This window comes from Brachyhypopomus gauderio, chromosome 9, assembly GCF_052324685.1.
Source record: "Brachyhypopomus gauderio isolate BG-103 chromosome 9, BGAUD_0.2, whole genome shotgun sequence".
NCBI lineage: Eukaryota > Metazoa > Chordata > Actinopteri > Gymnotiformes > Hypopomidae > Brachyhypopomus > Brachyhypopomus gauderio.
Window position 1 is genome coordinate 13,457,238 of NC_135219.1, and position 21,796 is coordinate 13,479,033.

The following is a 21,796-nucleotide window of genomic DNA, read 5'->3' on the forward strand; positions in this document are numbered from 1 at the left end:
CGTGTTCAGAGGGACACCCGTGGTCAGGTTTTCTAACAGGGCCGTGTTCAGAGGGACACCCGTGGTCAGGTTTTCTAACATTGACGTGTTCAGAGGGACACCCGTGGTCAGGTTTTCTAACAGGGCCGTGTTCAGAGGGACACCCGTGGTCAGGTTTTCTTCCAGAGAGTAGTCGTCAAAGTCAAACAGGCTGAAAACATCCTCGTCTAAGTCGAGATCATAGAGAAACGCCTCAGGGTTCATTCCCGATGAATAATCAAGCAGCTCAGAGCTGTTCCTGATGTCACTCAGGAACCAGGGTGACTTCAGCGGCTTCTTCTTCCGATTACCGAGTGATGCAACCTGGACAGTTTCGTGGACGTCTGTTTGGTGGTGCTGCCGAGGCACCTGGGAGAACGTCGGCCTCCTGCCTGTCATGTTTGTTGTCTCGGGATCAGTCAGTGCCTCAGGCAGTCGGGACACGGTTGTCACACTTTTTGTCGGTAAGGGAGGCGGTTTAGTCAGATGTACAGCAGGAAGCTTCAGAACCCGAGTGATTGTGGTCTCTGTTCTCTTTCTTACAGGCCAAATGAGAGGAGTGGAGATGAAGCCAAGAGACGTTTTGGAACTCTGGCCAACAGGAGCAATGGGAAGTCGAGAAGGAGGTGGGACAGGGAAGAGAGCAGTGGGCGGAGCAGGGGGCGGAGCACTGGGCAGGGCTGCTGCACGTGGAGGGAGATGCAGGAGTGACCACAAAAGCACAGTTCTCTCTTTCTCTGTGTCAGTCCAAGGATCATTGGGAATGAAGAAAGCAGTTTGTTACTGATCTTCCATTTATGACAAATGGAAAAGAACACAAAAATACACAAACCCAAGAATAGTGAAAACCTGATGAAACGTTATGTGACTTTGGGGTGTTTTTAATTTATAACATTAAAGACACATAGTAAATGTACCAAGGGTGATGGGATAACCAACGTCTTAAAAAAAGTGTGAAGAATTAGTAATGACAGACAGGGAAAGATAAGGAAAAGACAAAGTGAAAAAGTATCAATCAAAATGAGTAATAATGAAATTACCCTGACAGTAGCAATCAGTCCCACTGACGAGCCAATGAGAGGAAGTGGAGAGCGTGGAGTACGACTGGGGTTCAAACCCACCTCTCACCTCCACTGCCCTGCAGTCACACCTCTCACCTCCTCCACCCTGCAGCCACACCTCTCACCGCCACCGCCCTGCAGTAACACCTCTCACCTCGACCACCCTGTAGTCACACCTCTCACCTCCACCGCCCTGCACTGCGCGCGCCAGGGTTGCGTTATCAATAAAAAGTTTCCCTCCTCGGGATTTTTGGATTAAGCAGTTTCTGCCTCGGTTACCGAACCTGCTTCAATACATTGTTACTGTTAATAATGCACTTCCAATAAAGTGAGTATTAGAAAAAATTATTTTGCTGCTGAATGTAACTACTAAAGTAACTTGTAATCTAACGTAGTTACTTTTAAAATCAAGTAATATGTAACGTAACTAAGTGACTTTTAAAAGGAGTAATCAGTAATCAGTAATCGGATTACTTTCTCAAGGTAACTTAGCCATCACTGCCTCTCCCCTCCACCACCCTGCAGTCACACCTCTCACCACCACCCTGCAGTCACACCTCTCACCTCCACCACCCTGCAGTCACACCTCTCACCTCCACCCCGCAGTCACACCTCTCACCTCCACCCAGCAGTCACACCTCTCACCTCCACCCTGCATTCACACCTCTCACCTCCACCGCCCTGCAGTCACACCTCTCACCTCCACCCTGCAGTCACACCTCTCACCTCCACTACCCTGCAATCACACCTCTCACCTCCATCCTGCAGTCACACTTCTCACCGCCACCGCCCTGCAGTCACACCTCTCACCTCCATCGCCCTGCAGTCACACCTCTCACCACCACCCTGCAGTCACACCTCTCACCTCCACCACCCTGTAGTCACACCTCTCACCTCCACCTTGCAGTCACACCTCTCACCTCCACCACCCTGCAGTAACACCTCTCACCTCGACCACCCTGTAGTCACACCTCTCACCTCCACCACCCTGCAGTCACACCTCTCACCTCCACCCTGCAGTCACACCTCTCACCGCCACCGCCTTGCAGTCACACCTCTCACCTCCACCGCCCTGCAGTAACACCTCTCACCTCGACCACCCTGTAGTCACACCTCTCACCTCCACTGCCCTGCAGTCACACCTCTCACCTCCACCACCCTGCAGTCACACCTCTCACCTCCACCACCCTGTAGTCACACCTCTCACCTCCACCACCCTGCAGTCACACCTCTCACCTCCACCATGTAGTCACACCTCTCACCTCCACCACCCTGTAGTCACACCTCTCACCTCCACCACCCTGCAGTCACACCTCTCACCTCCACCACCCTGTAGTCACACCTCTCACCTCCACCACCCTGTAGTCACACCTCTCACCTCCACCCTGCAGTCACACCTCTCACCTCCACCACCCTGTAGTCACACCTCTCACCTCCATCCTGCAGTCACACCTCTCACCTCCACCGCCCTGCAGTCACACCTCTCACCTCCACCCTGCAGTCACACCTCTCACCACCACCCTGCAGTAACACCTCTCACCTCCACCACCCTGCAGTCACACCTCTCACCTCCACCACCCTGCAGTCACACCACTCACCTCCACCACCCTGTAGTCACACCTCTCACCTCCACCACCCTGCAGTCACACCACTCACCTCCACCACCCTGTAGTCACACCTCTCACCTCCACCACCCTGCAGTCACACCACTCACCTCCACCACCCTGCAGTCACACCTCTCACCTCCACCACCCTGCAGTCACACCTCTCACCTCCACCACCCTGCAGTCACACCTCTCACCTCCACCATGTAGTCACACCTCTCACCTCCACCACCCTGTAGTCACACCTCTCACCTCCACCACCCTGCAGTCACACCTCTCACCTCCACCCTGCTGTCACACCTCTCACCTCCACCACCCTGCAGTCACACCTCTCACTTCCACCCTGTAGTCACACCTCTCACCTCCACCACCCTGCAGTCACACCTCTCACCTCCACCACTCTGCAGTCACACCTCTCACCTCCACCACTCTGCAGTCACACCTCTCACCTCCACCACTCTGCAGTCACACCTCTCACCTCCACCACCCTGCAGTCACACCTCTCACCACCACCCTGCAGTCACACCTCTCACCTCCACCACTCTGCAGTCACACCTCTCACCGCCACCACTCTGCAGTCACACCTCTCACCTCCACCACTCTGCAGTCACACCTCTCACCTCCACCACTCTGCAGTCACACCTCTCACCTCCACCACCCTGCAGTCACACCTCTCACCACCACCCTGCAGTCACACCTCTCACCTCCACCACTCTGCAGTCACACCTCTCACCTCCACCACCCTGCAATCACACCTTTCACCTCCACCACTCTGCAATCACACCTCTCACCTCCACCACCCTGCAGTCACACCTCTCACCCCCACCACCCTGCAGTCACACCTCTCACCTCCACCACCCTGCAGTCACACCTCTCACCTCCACCACCCTGCAATCACACCTTTCACCTCCACCACTCTGCAATCACACCTCTCACCTCCACCACCCTGCAGTCACACCTCTCACCTCCACCACCCTGCAGTCACACCTCTCACCTCCACCACCCTACAATCACACCTTTCACCTCCACCACTCTGCAATCACACCTCTCACCTCCACCACCCTGCAGTCACACATCTCACCTCCACCTACAGACTCGTCATGCCCCAGGACCCCACCCTAACCTAGCTCATGACCTCCCTGAAGCTAAGCGGGACCGGCTGGGTCGGGCCAGGGTACACATGTACTCAACAGCTGGTCCAGAACACTGAGACTGACACACCCTGGTCTGAATGATCAGCAGACTGCAGTTCAGAACGTTCAGACCAATCGCAGCTCTCCTGAGGTAGAACCCAACCTAGAGCTGTTTATATCACATACTATGTTCATAGCGCTGAAAACATTCAGTCCAACTTCAGAAAACGTTCATTTCACATGTGAAAACAGCTTTACTCACATGCTCCCATTGTTTTGGTGTTACAAACACCTTGCAGGAACAGACTGCAATGCATAGTATGTATAAACTGTAAACTGCTAATTTGCTAATCTACTGTGTAACTTACAGTATTTATTTGCAGTAAGGCCACAAATATCAACAGTCATTCTTGGATTGCAGACTGGAGATATTTGGCTAATGGAGTACTCTGAATCTGGCTGCCATACCAGTCCCTGTAAACATGCAGCGACTCAGCTGTGCCTGCTCAATACCCACTCAGTGATGTCGTACTGTCACTACTGTACTAAGAAATTATCTCCAGTCAGTCTTGGTCAGAAAGGGACCTGTGGTCAGTGACGAATGGGTATCTAACAGCCTGTGTTTCTACAATTCTAAAATGGCCAGTGAATGTAGAAGCAATTTAACAAGATGTGTGTTTCTAATGAAATATAACAAGATGTGTGCGACGTTTGAGTCTGTCACTTGAGTCTGATGTTTGTGTCTGACGTTTGAGTCCGACATCCATTGTACCGATGCTGTAGAGGCTACTGTGTATCGTTTGTCTTTTCTGAGGGTAGTTAATCTATTTTGTCTATTTTGAGAATCACGCCATATAATCAAAGTATCTGGTGTTTGTGTCAAAGCCATGTCAGTGCCTGAAAAGCATGTCACCATTATGCAGGAAAAATCTGAATCAATCAGACACAAAAACAAAACCTTACATGGATCAATATTCACTGTGTGGTACAATGTCAAGAAGCAAGAACTGATGAGCTTAGAAATAGCAAATATCTTGGAAAACTACAGTAATGGAAAATACCTTCAACCATGACAAGCCCTTTCAACTATTAAACAGGAATGGTGTGAAGCATAAATCAATCTGTACCAGCATCCCTGCAGCTGGACAGAAAACCATCGAAACTATCGCTGCAATGTAAACATGTACAGAACATGTGCCTTCAAATCCAGTGCCAAAAAACCAAAAGGTGTGTGGCTATCTGTTATTCAGAGACCTCGCTGCGCAGGTCCGTGTTGGTAGGTAGGACTGGATAAGACATCTGGTCTCTGTAGGTGGAAGGTGTAATCACAGGTGAGATATGTAATGTAATGTAATGTATGGGTCGATGGTCACGTAGAAGGTGCTATCACAGGTGCTTCCTGTGAAGCTCCTCCACTCCTCTTATCTGAATGTGCTGTATACAGACACTTAGTGTGCCTGTCTTAGTGTAACCGTTTCGAGTAAGCGGCTTTGTAAAGGATGGGTTAGACGTTGCCAGTGTGCTAAGTGTGCCCACAGCTGACGAGGCTCGTGCTGGTGACGGTATGCATGGGCACAAATGTGTTAGTGTTTGAGTTTCGTAAAGCCAGAAGTAGCATGCAGGAGACTGGAGTGATGAACGCACTTCGAACAAAGCTGCCCACTAACCACTAGTGAGCGTTACACAGGGCCACAGTGTTACACATTACCACAGCTTCACACAGGGCCACAGCGTTGCCCAGGGCCACAGTGTTACCCAGGGCCACAGCATTACACACTGCCAGTAGGCAGTGCAACGGTTCTGCTGCATTATTTAACCTTTGATGTGCTGGTTTTCATGAATTTGTTTCTAATTTCAAATATGGTCAACTGTTATGGCTGTTTATGAGTAATGAGAGGAGTAAAAACGATGAAACACTTCAGCTATTTGAGGATTTGGAGTATCTGAAGTGACTCTGGTGGGTGGGGCACTACTTGTAGTAGTAGATGATGATGTAGTTGGAACTAGTTACAGCATAAAAGCAAAAATGTTGACTAGTTAAAGCACACATTAGGTAACCAGTTAAGCTGCATGGTAGTTCTGCTTATACAGGAACCACAAGAAAACTATTACACTACGTAGTGACACAAACCAGTCACAATTAGCCAGTTACCCAATCCAGTCACATCATCCTGCTTCAGAAATGTTCAGAATATTGGCTGGTAGTACAAACTAAAGAAGCAGACATACATTAATGTGCTAACCTGCATATGCTGAGAGCTTTACTAAATCAATTTAATGCTGTGAAAACTCATAAACCCCTGTTTAGTACATCTGATTATTGAATGAAACCAGTAACTGGCTGGAACAGATCAAATCTGATCATTTAAATTGTCAGAGCGAAACCTTACCAGTAGAATTGATAGGTGCTTGCTGTACTAGTTGTATTTATGAAGTGTGACTATGTCTGAACTAGTGATTACACAAAGTGTTTCAATGGTTAGAGTACACATTTGTTAGTCACTACATCTCAGTAGAACAAGTATAGGATGATGGAAATTCTAAACATTTCTCCTTACCAGAGGTTGTGATTAAAGAAACGCTAGGAGTGGTTGTGTATGAAATGGTAGTAGAAAGAGCTGATGAAGAGAACAGAAAATGAATGAGTGCTGTGCATCCACATCAAACCCTGTGACATTTGCACTTGGAGTATCTTTAATAAGCCACAGCCCAGCTTAAAAAGACCCACATCAAACTCTCTGACAATTGTAGTATATTTAATACTCCATATATCTTTAAATGTATCTTTACATAATGTATAAATTTGTAGTTTATTTTATTCAAATTGGAAAAGATCAACTTGTAGTCAATTAAATGTTCATTTTGTGTACAATTCTTTAATGTACCATGTACAAAAAACATTCATTATACTCACTTTTATAAAATCCACAAAATGAATCATCATTGAAACATAACTTCGCCATCTTTTCTTGGTAGTTTTTAATAATGTGTGTTACACTGGTGGTTCCTATAAGTTTGTGAGTACTTGAACTGCACATTTTATTCTTGTTTTTTTTATGGTTCTTGAAGATGTTCAACCTCTCATGTGAAAGACATCTTCAGTTCTTAAAATTGATGGGGAGTTTAGTTTACAATTTAGGAATTTAGTTTAGAATTTAGAACTGAAGAACCCTTTGGGATGAGTGGTGAAATGTTTTTTCTTCCAACTCAAGCACTTAAAAATATACCATGACCTGACTCTCTACCATGACCTGACTGTCTACAATGACCTGACTAACTACCATGACCTGACCGACTACAATGACCTGACCGACAACAATGACCTGACTGACTACCATGACCTGACTGACTACCATGACCTGACTGACTACCATGACTTGAATGACTACCATGATGTGATTGACTACCATGACCTGACTGAGTAACATGACATGACTGCCTACCATGATCTGAATGACTACCATGGCTTGGATGATGGAGAACTTACACAGACATTCTTTGTATTATTTTTACATACAAGAAAAGGGCCTTAGAGAAGAAACACTGCTCCACACTCCATCGGTTTTCCAGACTAATTCATTCTGTGCTTCTCTACTCTTGTAATAACCTTTCATCTATTTTGGTCTAGCAGGTGTTGAGAAATGAAGTGGGGGGGCATGACTGTCCCCCTCATCTGCTGGTGCTAAAGTCATCCAATATTTAAACATAATTAAAAATAAGAATAAAACCTTAATTTTGAGCGAGTGGGCCCATTTGTTTAGGAACTTCAATTAAAAACATGACCATCTATTGACTTACATTACATTAGCTTTCACTCCTACAAAGATAATCTGGATCAGTTCGAATACATTGGCACCTATGGTGAACTATGACCTTACTTCTTTTCAGCTAAAGGTTAACAGTGACCCAGGCTTGAAGACCGAGGAAGGCTGAGAGGAATGCTTACCGTTTGTGCTGGCATTAGTAGGAGAGATGTTAGTGGTGATGGTGGATGTGGCAGTAGTGGTTAGAGCTGCTGGTGGCAGGAATGGAGAAAAGGTTACACCGGCATTACACGGAGGTTGGCGTGGCGACACAAAAGCAAGACTAACAGCTGCAATGATGGTGTTGTGCTTGACAGGTGTTGCAAATGTCTGACAATGAGACCATTGACGAAGAATGTCTGTAGCAGTCAGGAAACAATCATTCTGTGGCTTCCCAAAATAACTGAACGCCTATTAAAGAGTAGTTCGATGTTGTTGTGTTGTGTTTTCAACTGCACCAGGAGACTGAAGAACACTCTGCATGGTTTAAATATGCAATAGGTTAATCAAATCTGCCGGTTAGAGTAGTTTCTCATTCTTCTTGTGCTCCCAGCAAAAGGAACACGTTTTAGATTAAACCCAGGAGAACACTCTCTCTCATTTACAACGATCTTAACAGCACAGCGAACCTGGGGGTCAGGGTCCTGGTGAACAGACCGTTGAACATGAGGCCGCGTTCCCCAACAGCAGACAACACCACACCCCCATGGTACGTGTACTAACTGCTGTGTTAGGCTAGGAATGCTCAGAGCAGTAAAACAACAACAGATAAAAACACGTAAATGTTCCAGAGGGAACTGAACCGTGCTCCAGTCCTGAGACCTGAGAACAGCTTCTACAACTGAGCAGTAACATTTGAGCTCTACTACTAACAAACAGACTGCTTATTTGCGAGAAGTGTTACTGGTGTAGTTAGGGGGTTTTCTTATTATGCAGAAACAGCACACCCAGGTGGTAAGAGGGTGCTAGCAGTGCGCTGTCAGCCATCAGCTCCACTGTTAAATATTACAAAACAGCCAATGAGAATAAGGGACTGGGAGAAATAGGATTACTGTAGCTTAGCAACACATTAGGGAAAATAAGTAAGTAAATACTCTGAGGAAAGAACAACTGCTTGTCAACACATCTGCTACAATGGACGTGCTGGGAATCCTGACCTGTGGGCGGAGAAATTCTTTTCTCCAATCTAAAATCCCTTTTATGTGATTTCCAAGCATGCTGGTTATGTTGGAGAGTTATAATAGAGCAGCTTTCAGAGTACCTGATGTTGGAGAGCTGGTGGTCTGGGATGTCACAGCTGGCATGGAAGTACCTGTGAACAGATAACACCACAGCTAAAACACTTACTAAATACGTAGCTTACACACACACACACACACACACACACACACACACACACACACACACACACACACACACACACAAGTACCTATGAACAGATAGCACCACAACTAAAACACTTAGCAAAATGACTAAATAAAATACGTAGCTTACACACACACACACACACACACACACACACACACACACACACACACACACACACACACACACACACACACACACACACACACAACAAACAAACATGGTACCTATGACCTAAGTACCTATGAACAGATAACATAACGGCTAAAACATTTAGCAAAATGACTAAATACGTAGCTTACACACACAGGCGGAGAGGGAGGTGGAGGGGGAGAGAGGGGGGAGGTAGAGGGGGAGAGGTGGAGGAGGAGGTGGATAGGGAGAGGGGGGGAGGTGGAGGGAGAGGTTTAATCACTCATTGCTCAGATTCTCTACTGCTTTGAAGTCACGTCCAGGAATGACACCTGCACTCGACAGCACACATGTCTGCTAACACCAGGATTAATCCTGCTCCATTCTTCATAACTTCATCAACAAGGTTTTCAACAGGCTTGATTTGTACTAGGTACATTATCCAGGTGGTTTCATGGTTTGAAGTGGGGTAAGGAGGTGGGGTGGAGGTGATGAGGTGTTGGTTGGTGGTGAGGTAGAAGTGACGAGGTGAGGGTGGGGCATGGAGATGATGTAGTTTAGCCAGGTGAGGTGCAAGGATGGTGGAAGTGTAGTGTATTGATGTGAAGGTGTAGTGATGGTCATGTAGTGTAGTCCAGTGGAGGTGTAGTGATGGTGGTGTAGTGTAGTCCAGTGAAGGTGTAGTGATGGTGGTGTAGTGGTCAGGTGGAAGTGCAGAGATGGTAGGGTGTATTGTATTCAGGAGGAGGTGTTGTGATGGTGGAGATGTGATGTAGTCAGGTGCAGGTGTAGTGATGGTGGAGGTGTAGTGATTGTTGAGGTGTAGTGATGGTGGTGTAGTGTAGTCCAGTGAAGGTGTAGTGATGGTGGTGTAGTGGTCAGGTGGAAGTGCAGAGATGGTAGGGTGTATTGTATTCAGGTGGAGGTGTAGTGATGGTGGAGGTGTGATGTAGTCAGGTGCAGGTATATTGATGGTGGAGGTGTAGTGATGGTGGAGGTGTAGTCAGGTGCAGGTGTAGTGATGGTGGAGGTGTGATGTAGTCAGGTGGAGGTGTAGTGATTGTGGAGGTGTAGTGATGGTGGAGGTGTAGTGATGGTGGAGGTGTGATGTAGTCAGGTGGAGGTGTAGTGATGGAGGAGAGCTGAGGTACTACAGAATGCGTGAAAACACACGCACATGTATGTTGGGTGCAGGAAGGGTTGGTATCAGCCCACTAAGAATGTAGAAATGACTGAGCTGAAGCAATCACTGAACTGAGGAACGAAGCCTGTTTAACACCAGGATCAGTGTACCAAGCACAGTGTAGGCCTACTCCTGTGAGTCTGATCAAACATCTGGTAACAGCTCAGTATCAGAGAGTTTCCTGCATGTTTTAACCAGAGCCCTATAGAGAGAGAGTCGCATCAACTCCGTTCACTCCAATGGACCAGTTTTTTACAGCAATGGCGGATCGTGGAGCCTGTCAATAGTTCCCGGAAGTTAGCAGCAAATACAAGCAGCGCAGTCAAACTGGAGCAGTGGACCATCTGTGATACACTTTTGCAGGTTAGTACGCTTAAAAAATCAGATTGTGTATTATAAGGACATCAGAATCAAATTAGCATGTGCATTAAAATGTGAATTAAAGCATTTTAGTGAATTATCCACCTCTTAATAAGCAGATTTAGGGAACTAAATCTATGCTAAGACAACGCGAATACGGTTAGCGAGATTTCACATTAACGACCGACAGCCTATTAATTGTAAATTCCTCTCTTAATGCCATTTCACCTAAACGCGATGTTTTTGCGGGGTAGCTAGTATTGGTTAAATATAACATTTGAGTGTGATTGTAGAGTGTGTTGGGTCGAGGAGGTAAAATGAAGATATCCATTTTGGAGTACCAGCTAACGTTTTACTTCCTTTTATTTTATTTATTTATCCTTTTATTTATTTTATTTTCCTTTTTATTTCGTTTTATTTATTTTTATTTTATTTTATTAACGTATTTCCTCAGTTTTTGAAACTGCTGGATATAAGACGTATACTATTTAGTGTGATTAAGTTTTAAATATTCTATCACTTAAAGAAATAATATAATTATTAGGAGTTCATACTTATTATACCTGTGTCAACACTATAGCTGTGATCAGCAGCTATGGGCCCTGTCTTTACAGGTCCAGTGGTGCATCGTAGTGCAGGGGGCTTCCTCTTTCTGAGTGCGGGGCAATGCACAAAAATGGTGGGAACAGCATCTGCTCTCAGCCTATTCTTGCCCTGTTTGGTTTTGATGAACTGGTCTGCCTCAAAATGTGCCTGCAGAGTGATGTGAGTTTACTCCTCACACATGACAACTCAGTTTTGTCTACCCATATACATATCCCATAGTGGGTGAATACACAGTATTAGAGAACACTTACTGGATATGTATACACTCATTACACGTATAAAAAACAACCAGGGATGTGCAACAAGTTCAAATTCATATCACATCAATACTCATAATAATCATTTTCTCCTGTCTTTTTCTCCTCTCTCTCTTTTAGCCAAAGAACCATAGGGGATTCAATGGAGCCTGCAACTAGATAGCACCCTCACCCTGCACCCGAGTCTGTCTGGAGTCTTTGATTTTTTTTGTTCACTATTTTGTATTTTAATAAATAAGGCATTAAGCTTTCCAATAGTGTGTTTATTGTGAAAAGTGCAAATGCAGTGTTTGATGATTACCTCACATATATATTTGCTGTTGTAATCTTTAGTGAGGGTAAGATTGCTCCTGCTTAGTTGAGACAACCATTTTTTTCTCCTCTCAGTATCAGTGGGGAAACCATACATTTTTGCTCGATTGGAGCATCCCCATGCAACACAGCAAACCATGGTGGACACTACACAAACAACACGGAGGAAAGGACACAGAAAAACTGCTTGACATGATATTCATATTTGAGATTATTAGAGATTTATTTAATGAATTCATTGCTGTAAATAAGTGTGTATTAAAAAGACAAGATATATATATAATTTATCAATGTATTTTAATGTCATATACTGTCTGGATCTAAATGTAATGTGTTTTAATGTACCCTTTTAAAGCATATTTCTGCACAATGAAGTCAAAGAAAATTTTCCTTCTGTCAGAAAATGTACATTAGTCATTTAGATTACTTAGGTCACCAATACCATGGGATTACAGAAATTACCATGATTTAAAGATATGTTAATGTTAGAAAATTAATCTAATCTGAATTTCTCACCCCTTCCTATCCCTCTAAATATATAAATGAACGTAATATATAACAATTATAAAACAATCAAAGCATTAAACAGCAATGTGCTCTAAAATTAGCCTAAGGTTGGTCGTTATATGTTCACAATAATCCTCAAATCACAGTTCTGTCTCTGTGTTTATGCGCTCAAATTGAACTTCCTGGAACTATCTGAAGCCTTCGTGAATCACGTGACCATCAAGCGTTTTGAACTTCCGTTGTCGCGACTCTCTCTCTATACGGCTCTGGTTTTAACCTAAATTGTTTCTGTTCTGAGCAGATTTTGTAGATGTTTTATAGATTTCTTTCAAAAAGTTCAAACACTGATGGACAGTAAAAGTTGAAAAGAGCGGATCTGTGATCAGATTTGTATCGCAGAACCCAGTCTAGGCTGGTCGGTGAATTAATAATTAGCCTAGATGACATGATATAGCAAGAAGAGGTTTTTCTAGGTACAAAGTATTGGTCTGGTGTGGCAAGAATGGACCCAAATTTTGGTGTTTTGGTGGTGACCATGACAACTGGGGTGTACTGTGGCTCATGTAAAAGGTAACACAGGGGTATACAGTTTACAATCTCCATGGTTACTGATCCTAGTGTAAAACGTGTTGAGGATGGGCTGTAAATGTGAAGTAGCAGGATCCACTTTTTAAGAGTCTCTCAAAGAGTGGAGATGACCCGCTGAGACGGATGGCTGACACGGGGCCCCTGCTTACTTAAAAGACCTGTCGTAAAGGAGCACTTCATTTACCCCTCCATCAGAACCTGAACACATTAGTGTTAATGTAACATTGGAGAAGGATTATAACAGGTTGGGCTAGTAAATGATCTTGGCAGTTGGAGTTTAGAGGGGTTCCTCCACTGAACTTTAACAAGAGTGTACTGAGGAGGTAGCTGGGTTCAATTCTATGTACATTTTTCACAAGTGGAGGGACCTTCAGCCTTATGAGATCATGGCGAGGTAACTTACGAGCTTATCCAATGAGAAGAGAGCGGCGTGGCCAGGAGGTTTGAGAGCAGGCTGTCAGTATTTGAGGATATTTTTCTTTGTTCTTTGCTCTTCATGAGTCTCATGAAGGCATACTTACATCCCAGGCACAGCTGGCCATAACTGACCAGGGGGATGTTGTGGGGGGTTCACAGGGGCTTCTGGCTGCAGTTCCAGCCACTAATAGACTGCCCCAGGCAACAGGAAGCCCCACTGACTTGGATGAAGGTCTGATGTTGTGTGAAATTCCATATGAAATAGCTGCAGAAGCTGTTCCACCTCTACTGTGCTGAAACGTTCAGAGTCTCCGTGAGACACAGGAACCAAAACACAACAATGAACAGAGTGTGCCCTGCTCTGCTCTGCCAGGCGATGTTTCTGTCTGCCTTGCGATAAAAATAAACGTCTTAGGGTCTTGGAATAACATGGAGAAGGAATTAACATCAACCATTTAAGGAAAGTGAATACCTCAGCTAGATAAATATACACTAAAATCAACATGGGACTTCATCTCCCATGATGCAGTCTGATAGTCTTGTTCCCTGTCCATTAATGTGAGGGAATTTTCCGTGACTTTTCACATGCGTCATTCAACATCAGCATCAGGTGCTTAGTACACATATTAGTACATTTCACATACACAAACGAACTCATTCCGAGTATCACATAACATTCCACTGGTGACCGACACAGCAGCTGCTCTGTCCCATACGCAGAAGCTTAGCATCACAGGCAGTCCTGTTAGGAGGTTAGCATCACAGGCAGTCCTGTTAGCAGGTTAGCATCATAGGCAGTCCTTTTCTCAGGTTAGCATCACACTCACCACTAGACGAAGCAGCTGGTGTTAAATGTATGCAATGTGGGTAACAGACTGCGAAAAGAAGATGAGATATTAGTAGTGTCACTCAGAGCAACCAGCAAACGCAACTCCACAATTACACAACAGCAATAACATGGGTATGTTCAGCAGTCACAGTTTTCCTTACAATGACAGGCAGTCGAGCTCTATAGCATGTCGGGAAGCTTTAGTACATTTAAACACTGCTGTAAATATGCTACTATTGCAAATTATCTGCATATGTTACAGATTTAAACAGAATGCAGGTGAGGAAGCAGATTGTTTAATCGGTTTTGCTCATGGTGAGGACAGTGAGCAGGTCACACCTTTTTAGTGCGACACTGAAACACATCAACGTTCATCAGGTTTGTCTGAGAATTCATGCAAATTCCAATTGGAAATGGTCTTACTGTCACTCTGCACTTAATTTCAGCTCTCTAATTTCAACATTCATTCTGCCCTAGACTGCATCTGAATTCCTGTATCCCTTCTATAATTCTTTACTATGCTATAGCCTACCTCCATACTATGAATCTTTAATCTTTGCATGGCTGTGCAGTATGTTCGTACTATAACAGTATGAAAATAAGTGAATGCCAGACTCATGATGTGAGGCTTACACTGACCTACTGAATATAAGACAGCTTAAATCCATTTTAAATACATCCATTTTCAGATATTTGCAGATCATCATATTCTATAGACAGGAAGGATAGGCTGTCAGTGGCTAAAATGTATTAAACGAAAGATAAATAAAATACCAAATGAATTTAATTGAGCTTCAGTTTGAACACTTTCCCTATTCACATTCAAACTTTTAAGCTGGCTAGTTCATATTTGATATGATATCAGAAAAGCGTCATACGAGCATGACATATCTGGAAAGTGTGCTTTAAATAGTACAGACTCCAAACTTCAAACTTTAACTCCAAACTTCTCACTGATGTTTTTAGGAGAGGAGAACTCTGATGAGCTAGACCTGTTCAGACACAGCTCAAGTGTTCACACTGCTCTTTTATGGTAGTGACTATGTTAAACTGGACAGTGAATGACATGAAAGATGGTTCAAATTATTATTTCAAGGATTTGGAAATGTGAAATATTAATCCTACAGTGATGACTGCTACCATTCATCACAACTCTCTCTGGAAATAATAACTACCCAAGTCATTATGAGTCCAAAACAAGCACATTAATAATGAAATTTATTACAAATGTGTTCTGGATGTAGATCACTTCATCCTAACCCGAACCCCTGAGATATTAGTTCCAAATTCCGTTTTTCTTTCACTGGTTCTGAACAGGGCTGCAGCCAACGCTGAGCTCAGCTGGTGCTGTTGAATGAAGCCAGATTGTTGAGGTGAGTCGGTAACAACGGGCCTCATTCATGAAAGGTGAGAACTCTTCGGGCAAAAATTAGTAGTATTTATATGAACCTTCAAATTTATACAATTTTCCACATTCCAAATCTGACCTTTTATGGACAAGTGAATATAAACCCATGCATTTGTATGATTAAAAAAAAAAAAAAAACAATGTCAGATTACAATAGTATTATCACAGAATGATCAATGACCTAACGAGCAGTTGGTGTTTTGGGGTGTTCTCATGACCTTTGAGGCAGACTGACCTTTGGGGCACTGGTGTGAGAGTCAGTCAGCCTCAAAGGTATTTTTCTGTACCTGTCAACTTTTTAAAAGGGTAAATTGGTACATTTTGTGATCCTTAGACCTATTTGACATATTGGAAAACAGAAGCAATTCCAGCATACTAAACTGTGGGAGTTTATAAGGTTATGTGAATGTGTCATGATTACATAAACTATGGGCTTTGGATTGTGGGCTCAAGAACAGGATTTGTACTGCTCTTTTTCAAAAGAAACCACACAGATTTAATTCAGCCCAGTCATCAAACATGAAGGTCTGAAGACCAGAATATTTTCATCTCGCAAAGCTGAATGCATGAAGGACATGCAACAAACGTTAGATAAAAAAATACAATCAGCACGATGACATAAGAAACAGTTCTGCTATCTCTACTGCACTGAATAATGTGACTCAACATAGCCCAGGGTACTCACTGCAGCTGAGGTTGGAGTCTGTCTGCGCAGATGAGGACGGGATGTCCCAGAAGCCGTTATCCCAGTCGACAACATTCCCTACCACGTCACAGGTGAGAGCCGACAGCTCTGAGGCGGACATGGCCGTGTCCCACACACGGAAGTTGTAGACGACACCATCAAAGTTCTTGCCCATTCCTCCCGTCTCACCCAGCATGAGCGAGCCTCCGCTGCCTATGCTGACATTCAGTAATGCCGAGCAGATCTTGGCTCGATAGTTCCCTCTGAAGGTCACGGCCACCTGGCCGGTGACCTTGGACCAGGTGAGGCACAGGAGCTGCATCTGTGAGGTGATGTCCGTAGGCGCCATCAGATCATTGATATGACACGTAGCGCCACCTATGGTCAGCGCCATGGTGTTTCCTGTGCTCCCGAAGCTCAGCGTGAGGCCTTTCCCCGTTTCTGTGTAGGAGAAGATCACCTCCGTGCCTTTCTGGGACAAACGGGCAGTCTCGAAACACACGGTGAACTTGCTCAGGACTGGGATGGAGACAGAACTTGACACCTTCACCACATCCTTAGTGCTTTGGGGCACTGTAACCTTCAGGTTCCTCAGCGCCACGGCAACTACAGACGCAAGCAAGAAAAAACAATACAGGATTATTCAAAACATTTTAACTTTGGCATTTTAACAAAGGAAAACAATATATCAATCCTTTGTTTTCTTTGATATTTGAACTATGACCTCTGTTTGTAAGCAAGTAAAGGTTTGACCAAACAGTTTCACCACTCTTTGGCTTAGAATTATAACATTTTAAAACACCCACTGACAAGTGTGATTAAAATAAACTGTAAAGCAATTCTACCTTAACTGTCAGTACATTTACTGATATTGGTAGATTTTCCAGTAGGTGATGGCAACTTACCATGTTCAAGCTCAAAGCTCCTGTCTTTAATATCACATGTGACATTTTGTTTCAGTGCTTGTTTCTGTTGGCTGTGTTAGTACCAGAGTCAGAGCCAATCTGGAGAGCAAAAGTAAAAACCTGCCCTGCTCCGAGCGCTCAGCAACCAGCCTGTCTAGGCACAGCTGCCTCACACCCATCTCTCCTAACGAAGTTTGATTGGTGATACAAGAGAAGGACTGAAAGGAATGGTTTTGGAATGGTTTTCAGAATGGTTTTCAGAATGGTCCTGGAACGGCTTTGAAATTGAGTTGGAATGGTTTTGTGATGGTGTTGGAATTGTACTGAAATGGTTTTGGAATGATTTTGGAAAGGTCCTAGAATGGTGTTGGAATGGTTCTAGTATTCACTCATGAGCATTCAAATTTAGCAATGTTTCCCATGTAAAAAAATAATAATAATTAAAAAAACCTGGGGCAAAGGGCAAAGCATGCATCACTGTTACCCCAAATCTCAGTACATACCATACACTTTTCATATTGGCCAGTTATGTTCACGAAGGTGAGAAATCACATTTGATTTTGATATTAATTCAATTGAAATTCATTTGTACTCTGGACAACATGTACTCTGGACAACTTTGTGACTTTAACACTGCGTTTACATGAGAGATGCATAGACATGACCTGCGATCAGATGTGATTAGAGCGCTGTCTGTCTGTGGTAAGCACTAACAAATGAGAACCTGTTCTTTCTATCTTGGAGTGAGAAAAGCACTGTGTGATTTAAAATCAAGAACACTCAAACAAGAGCTGAACACTCAATCAAGAGATTGAACCCACTGAGTCTGACATGTACAAACCCTGTTTATGACTCCATCCACTTCTCAACAAGCCAAAAAAGTAATAAAAAATGTATTTTTATTGAGAATATAAAACAAATACAATGTAATGTATTTGTGTAATAACAGACCACTTCTATACATGACCAAGCACACATATATTAAACTGGGATGAAGCAGTGATGTGTTCAGCCACGTGTCACCCACCATTACCTATCATACAATCCGCATCGGCTGATTCAGCAAATCAAAACGAACAGCCTTGCGGCTGACACAGCGGTGAGAGCGTGGAGGATGCAGGGTGACTGTTACTCCAGGGTGTCTGTGTTCTCATAGCAGGTCTGACAGACATCAAAACGGAAAAAAAAACACACAGAATTCATGTAGAACACATGCTTTGAACATACCTTGCCTGTAACTGATACTGAAGCCTTTCTTCTGGACACTAAAATCTGAAATAAAGGACACCACCATCACGTTTCCACTGGAGTTCAGCGTGAGGCCGTTGGCCGTCAGGCCGCAGAACTGAACACTGCTGCCGGCGCCGGTGTTGACGACCACACGGTCGTAGATGCAGCCCTGTGCTTCCTCCAGCTCAAAGTCCAGGAAGGTGATTTGCACGACGAAGCCCACCGGGGCGCGCAGGGTCCACGAACACGACTGGCTGGCCTGGTAGTCAGACGGGTAGCAGGGGGACGTAAAGATCCCTTCAGAGGTGGTGAGCACCTCGTGGCAGGAAGTTGGCAGAGTACAGCTCTGCAATGCTGGACCAAAATAGGGGGCATGTCACTGAGAGACGGTGAGGAGGATTGGTCGATAGAAAGAGACAAGGGACAGAGAGGACAGCAGTGCAGGAGGACAGGTAGGTGGTGCACCGACAGGTGAGTACCGACAGGTGAGTACCGACAGGATGAGTTAGATGGATCAGCAGGCCAGTTTGTTTAGGGGGAGGGGTTTGTTTGGGGGGGAGGAGCTAAAGAGCAGAGTTCAGCCTTCTCTCTTCTTCCTTATCAGTCAAATCTACACATGGCTTAATTGAGTCATATCTGCCAGAGACAAAGCAGTTAGCTGAGTGTAAAATGCCCATGTCCACAACTCCACTCCCCTTTATAACAACACTCAGAAATGACTCTCGTTCCACGGCTTCAGAGAATTGCTCAGTGTCTGTCTGGAATATGACATTTCCTTGAAATGCATTATGAGTGAAAAGCACAAATTGCCTGGCAAAAAGTCACCAGAGAACAACTCCTCCTCTAGTCCAGTGATCTGTGTCCTGTGGTCTGGGGACACGCAAAACCACTCAAACCCTGGCAAAGGGAAACAAAGTCAGAACCAGGGTCCAGTGCCACACTATTAAACTTCTTAAGTGTCATTACACTTCATAAGTGTTACTACACTTCACAAGTGTGATTACACTTCACAAGTGTGATTGCACTTCACAAGTGTTACTACACTTCATAAGTGTGATTACACTTCAGAGGTGCTATTAGACTTCATAAGTTTCAACATAATACTCTACTATATGAACTAATGATGTATGAATGTTAATGAGACATGAAAGAAATGTGTTGCTTTTGGGCAGTTATTTTATTATTCATCATCAATGGCTGATATTTTAACCGAATTTTCCACTGCAGAATACAGGGTCCAGATGATCAGATTATCTTGGAGAAAACATCAAACTTACTTGGACAAAACATTCAGCACAGCTCACAAATCTGCTGATAGACTTTAAGAGCCAACTGTGTGCAGATGACCTGCTGAATCTACCTGGAGCACTAACAGGACATTGATGCCTCTATAAGAGCTTGCAGCATTGATCTTGGTATTAACAAGCCAAAACAATGAGAACCTGGAGAGGTCAGAGGTCAGAGAGCAGATGACCTGCTGAATCTGCTGAATCTACCTGGAGCACTAACAGGACATTGATGCCTCTATAAGAGCTTGCAGCATTGACCTTGGTATTAACAAGCCAAAACAATGAGAACCTGGAGAGGTCAGAGGTCAGAGAGCTCCAAGACATCCAAGTCCACGAGTGAACATGCTGTCTGATGTCTGCCTGGTCCTCACCTCACCCAGCAAACGTGTCACATATCACTCTGACCTCACCCAGCAAACGTGTCACATATCACTCTGACCTCACCCAGCAAACGTGTCACATATCACTCTGACCTCACCCAGCAGACGTGTCACATATCACTCTGACCTCACCCAGCAAACGTGTCACATATCACTCTCACCTCACCCAGCAAACGTGTCACATATCACTCTCACCTCACCCAGCAAACGTGTCACATATCACTCTCACCTCACCCAGCAAACGTGTCACATATCACTCTCACAACACCTAGCAGACGTCACATATTACACTCTCACCTCACCGAGCAAATGTGTCACATATCACTCTCACCTCACCCAGCAGACATGTCCCATATCACACTCTCACCTCACCCAGCAAACGTGTCACATATCACTCTAACCTCACCCAGCAGACATGTCATATATCACACTCTCACCTCACCCAGCAGACATGTCACATATCACACTCACCTCACCCAGCAGACATGTCACATATCACTCTCATGCTCACCCAGCAGACATGTCACATATCACTCTCATGCTCACCCAGCAGACATGTCACATATCACACTCTCACCTCACCCAGCACACATGTCACATATCACTCTCACCTCACCCAGCAGACACATTACATGTCACACACAGTAAAAAGGGATAAAATATGTGAAAACTAATCTTGTTTGTCTGTTTTGGAACAAAACTTAGGTGTAGGAGGCCCTCACAGGAAAAATATAGAAACCAAAGCTGACAGAAAAAAGCTATATAAATACCCACAGGGACGCAGTTATCTGTGCACTGAGACGTCATGCTAAGCCAGCTAGGCTTAGACCATACAGAGATCAAACAGATATCAGATCATGTAGAGACAACGCTGAGATTATGAGGAGACCACACGGAGATCATGAAGGGACCACGCAGAGATCATGAAGAGACCATGCAAAGATCATGAAGAGATCACACAGAGATCACATAGAATATAACTCAAATCTAGCAATGCATCTGCAAGGAACTGATGTTTATTTCCAGTGTTCCCCAATGATACAACCTGTACCTGTAAACCTGTACTCTGTGATATTACAATTTGTTATTTAGCTTCTTCAAACAAATGAATAGAATCATATTACATTACATTACATATAATATACACAGGGCGGCATGGTGGTGTGGTGGTTAGCACTGTTGCCTCACAGCAAGGCGGTCTGGGTTCGATTCTCGGTCTGGGCTGCTCTGTGTGGAGTTTGCATGTTCTCCCTGTGCCTGCGTGGGTTTCCTCCGGGTACTCCGGTTTCCTCCCACAGTCCAAAGACATGCGTGTTAGGTTGATTGATCACTCTAAATTGCCTGTAGGTGTGAGTGTGTGCGTGTGTGTTGGCCATGCGGTGGCCTGGCGACCTGCCCATGGTGTACCCTGCCTTCGGCCGGAGATGCTGGGATTGGCTCCAGCCCCCCCGTGACCCCGACTAGTGGGATTAAGCGATTCAGATAATGGATGGATGGATGGATAATATACACATACATTATAAATTCAAACTTAACACACAAGGATTTTGCAGGGTCTCAACATCTGAATTCAAGAAGATCACCTGTGTCACGGTGTGCCTGTGTCTGGGCGTGGTGAAGCCGGAGAGAAAGGGTACTATATAAACGTGTCACATCATGGGCTGTGCGGGCTGAACCACACACAAGGCCAGGAAGTGACACAAACTGACCAGGAAGTGAGACAT

The 21,796-nt window shown here is 44.6% G+C and overlaps 1 protein-coding gene across 8 annotated transcripts in view; it reads right to left on the reverse strand.

Moving 5' to 3' along the window:
* Positions 1-21,796, reverse strand: part of adgrg6 (adhesion G protein-coupled receptor G6) — a 49,538-nt gene that overhangs the window by 18,357 nt on the left and 9,385 nt on the right. Inside the window, exons 3-8 of one of the 8 annotated variants that reach the window (XM_077017320.1) lie at positions 18,401-18,757; positions 16,269-16,874; positions 14,174-14,221; positions 8,881-8,931; positions 7,763-7,831; positions 6,375-6,434 (exon numbers count right to left, since the gene is read on the reverse strand). In XM_077017320.1, coding sequence (XP_076873435.1) covers positions 6,375-6,434; positions 7,763-7,831; positions 8,881-8,931; positions 14,174-14,221; positions 16,269-16,874; positions 18,401-18,757 — 1,191 coding nt within the window. The remainder of the gene's footprint in view (positions 1-6,374; positions 6,435-7,762; positions 7,832-8,880; positions 8,932-14,173; positions 14,222-16,268; positions 16,875-18,400; positions 18,758-21,796) is intronic. The other 7 variants (XM_077017323.1, XM_077017322.1, XM_077017321.1 and 4 more) reach the window with 7 other exon arrangements.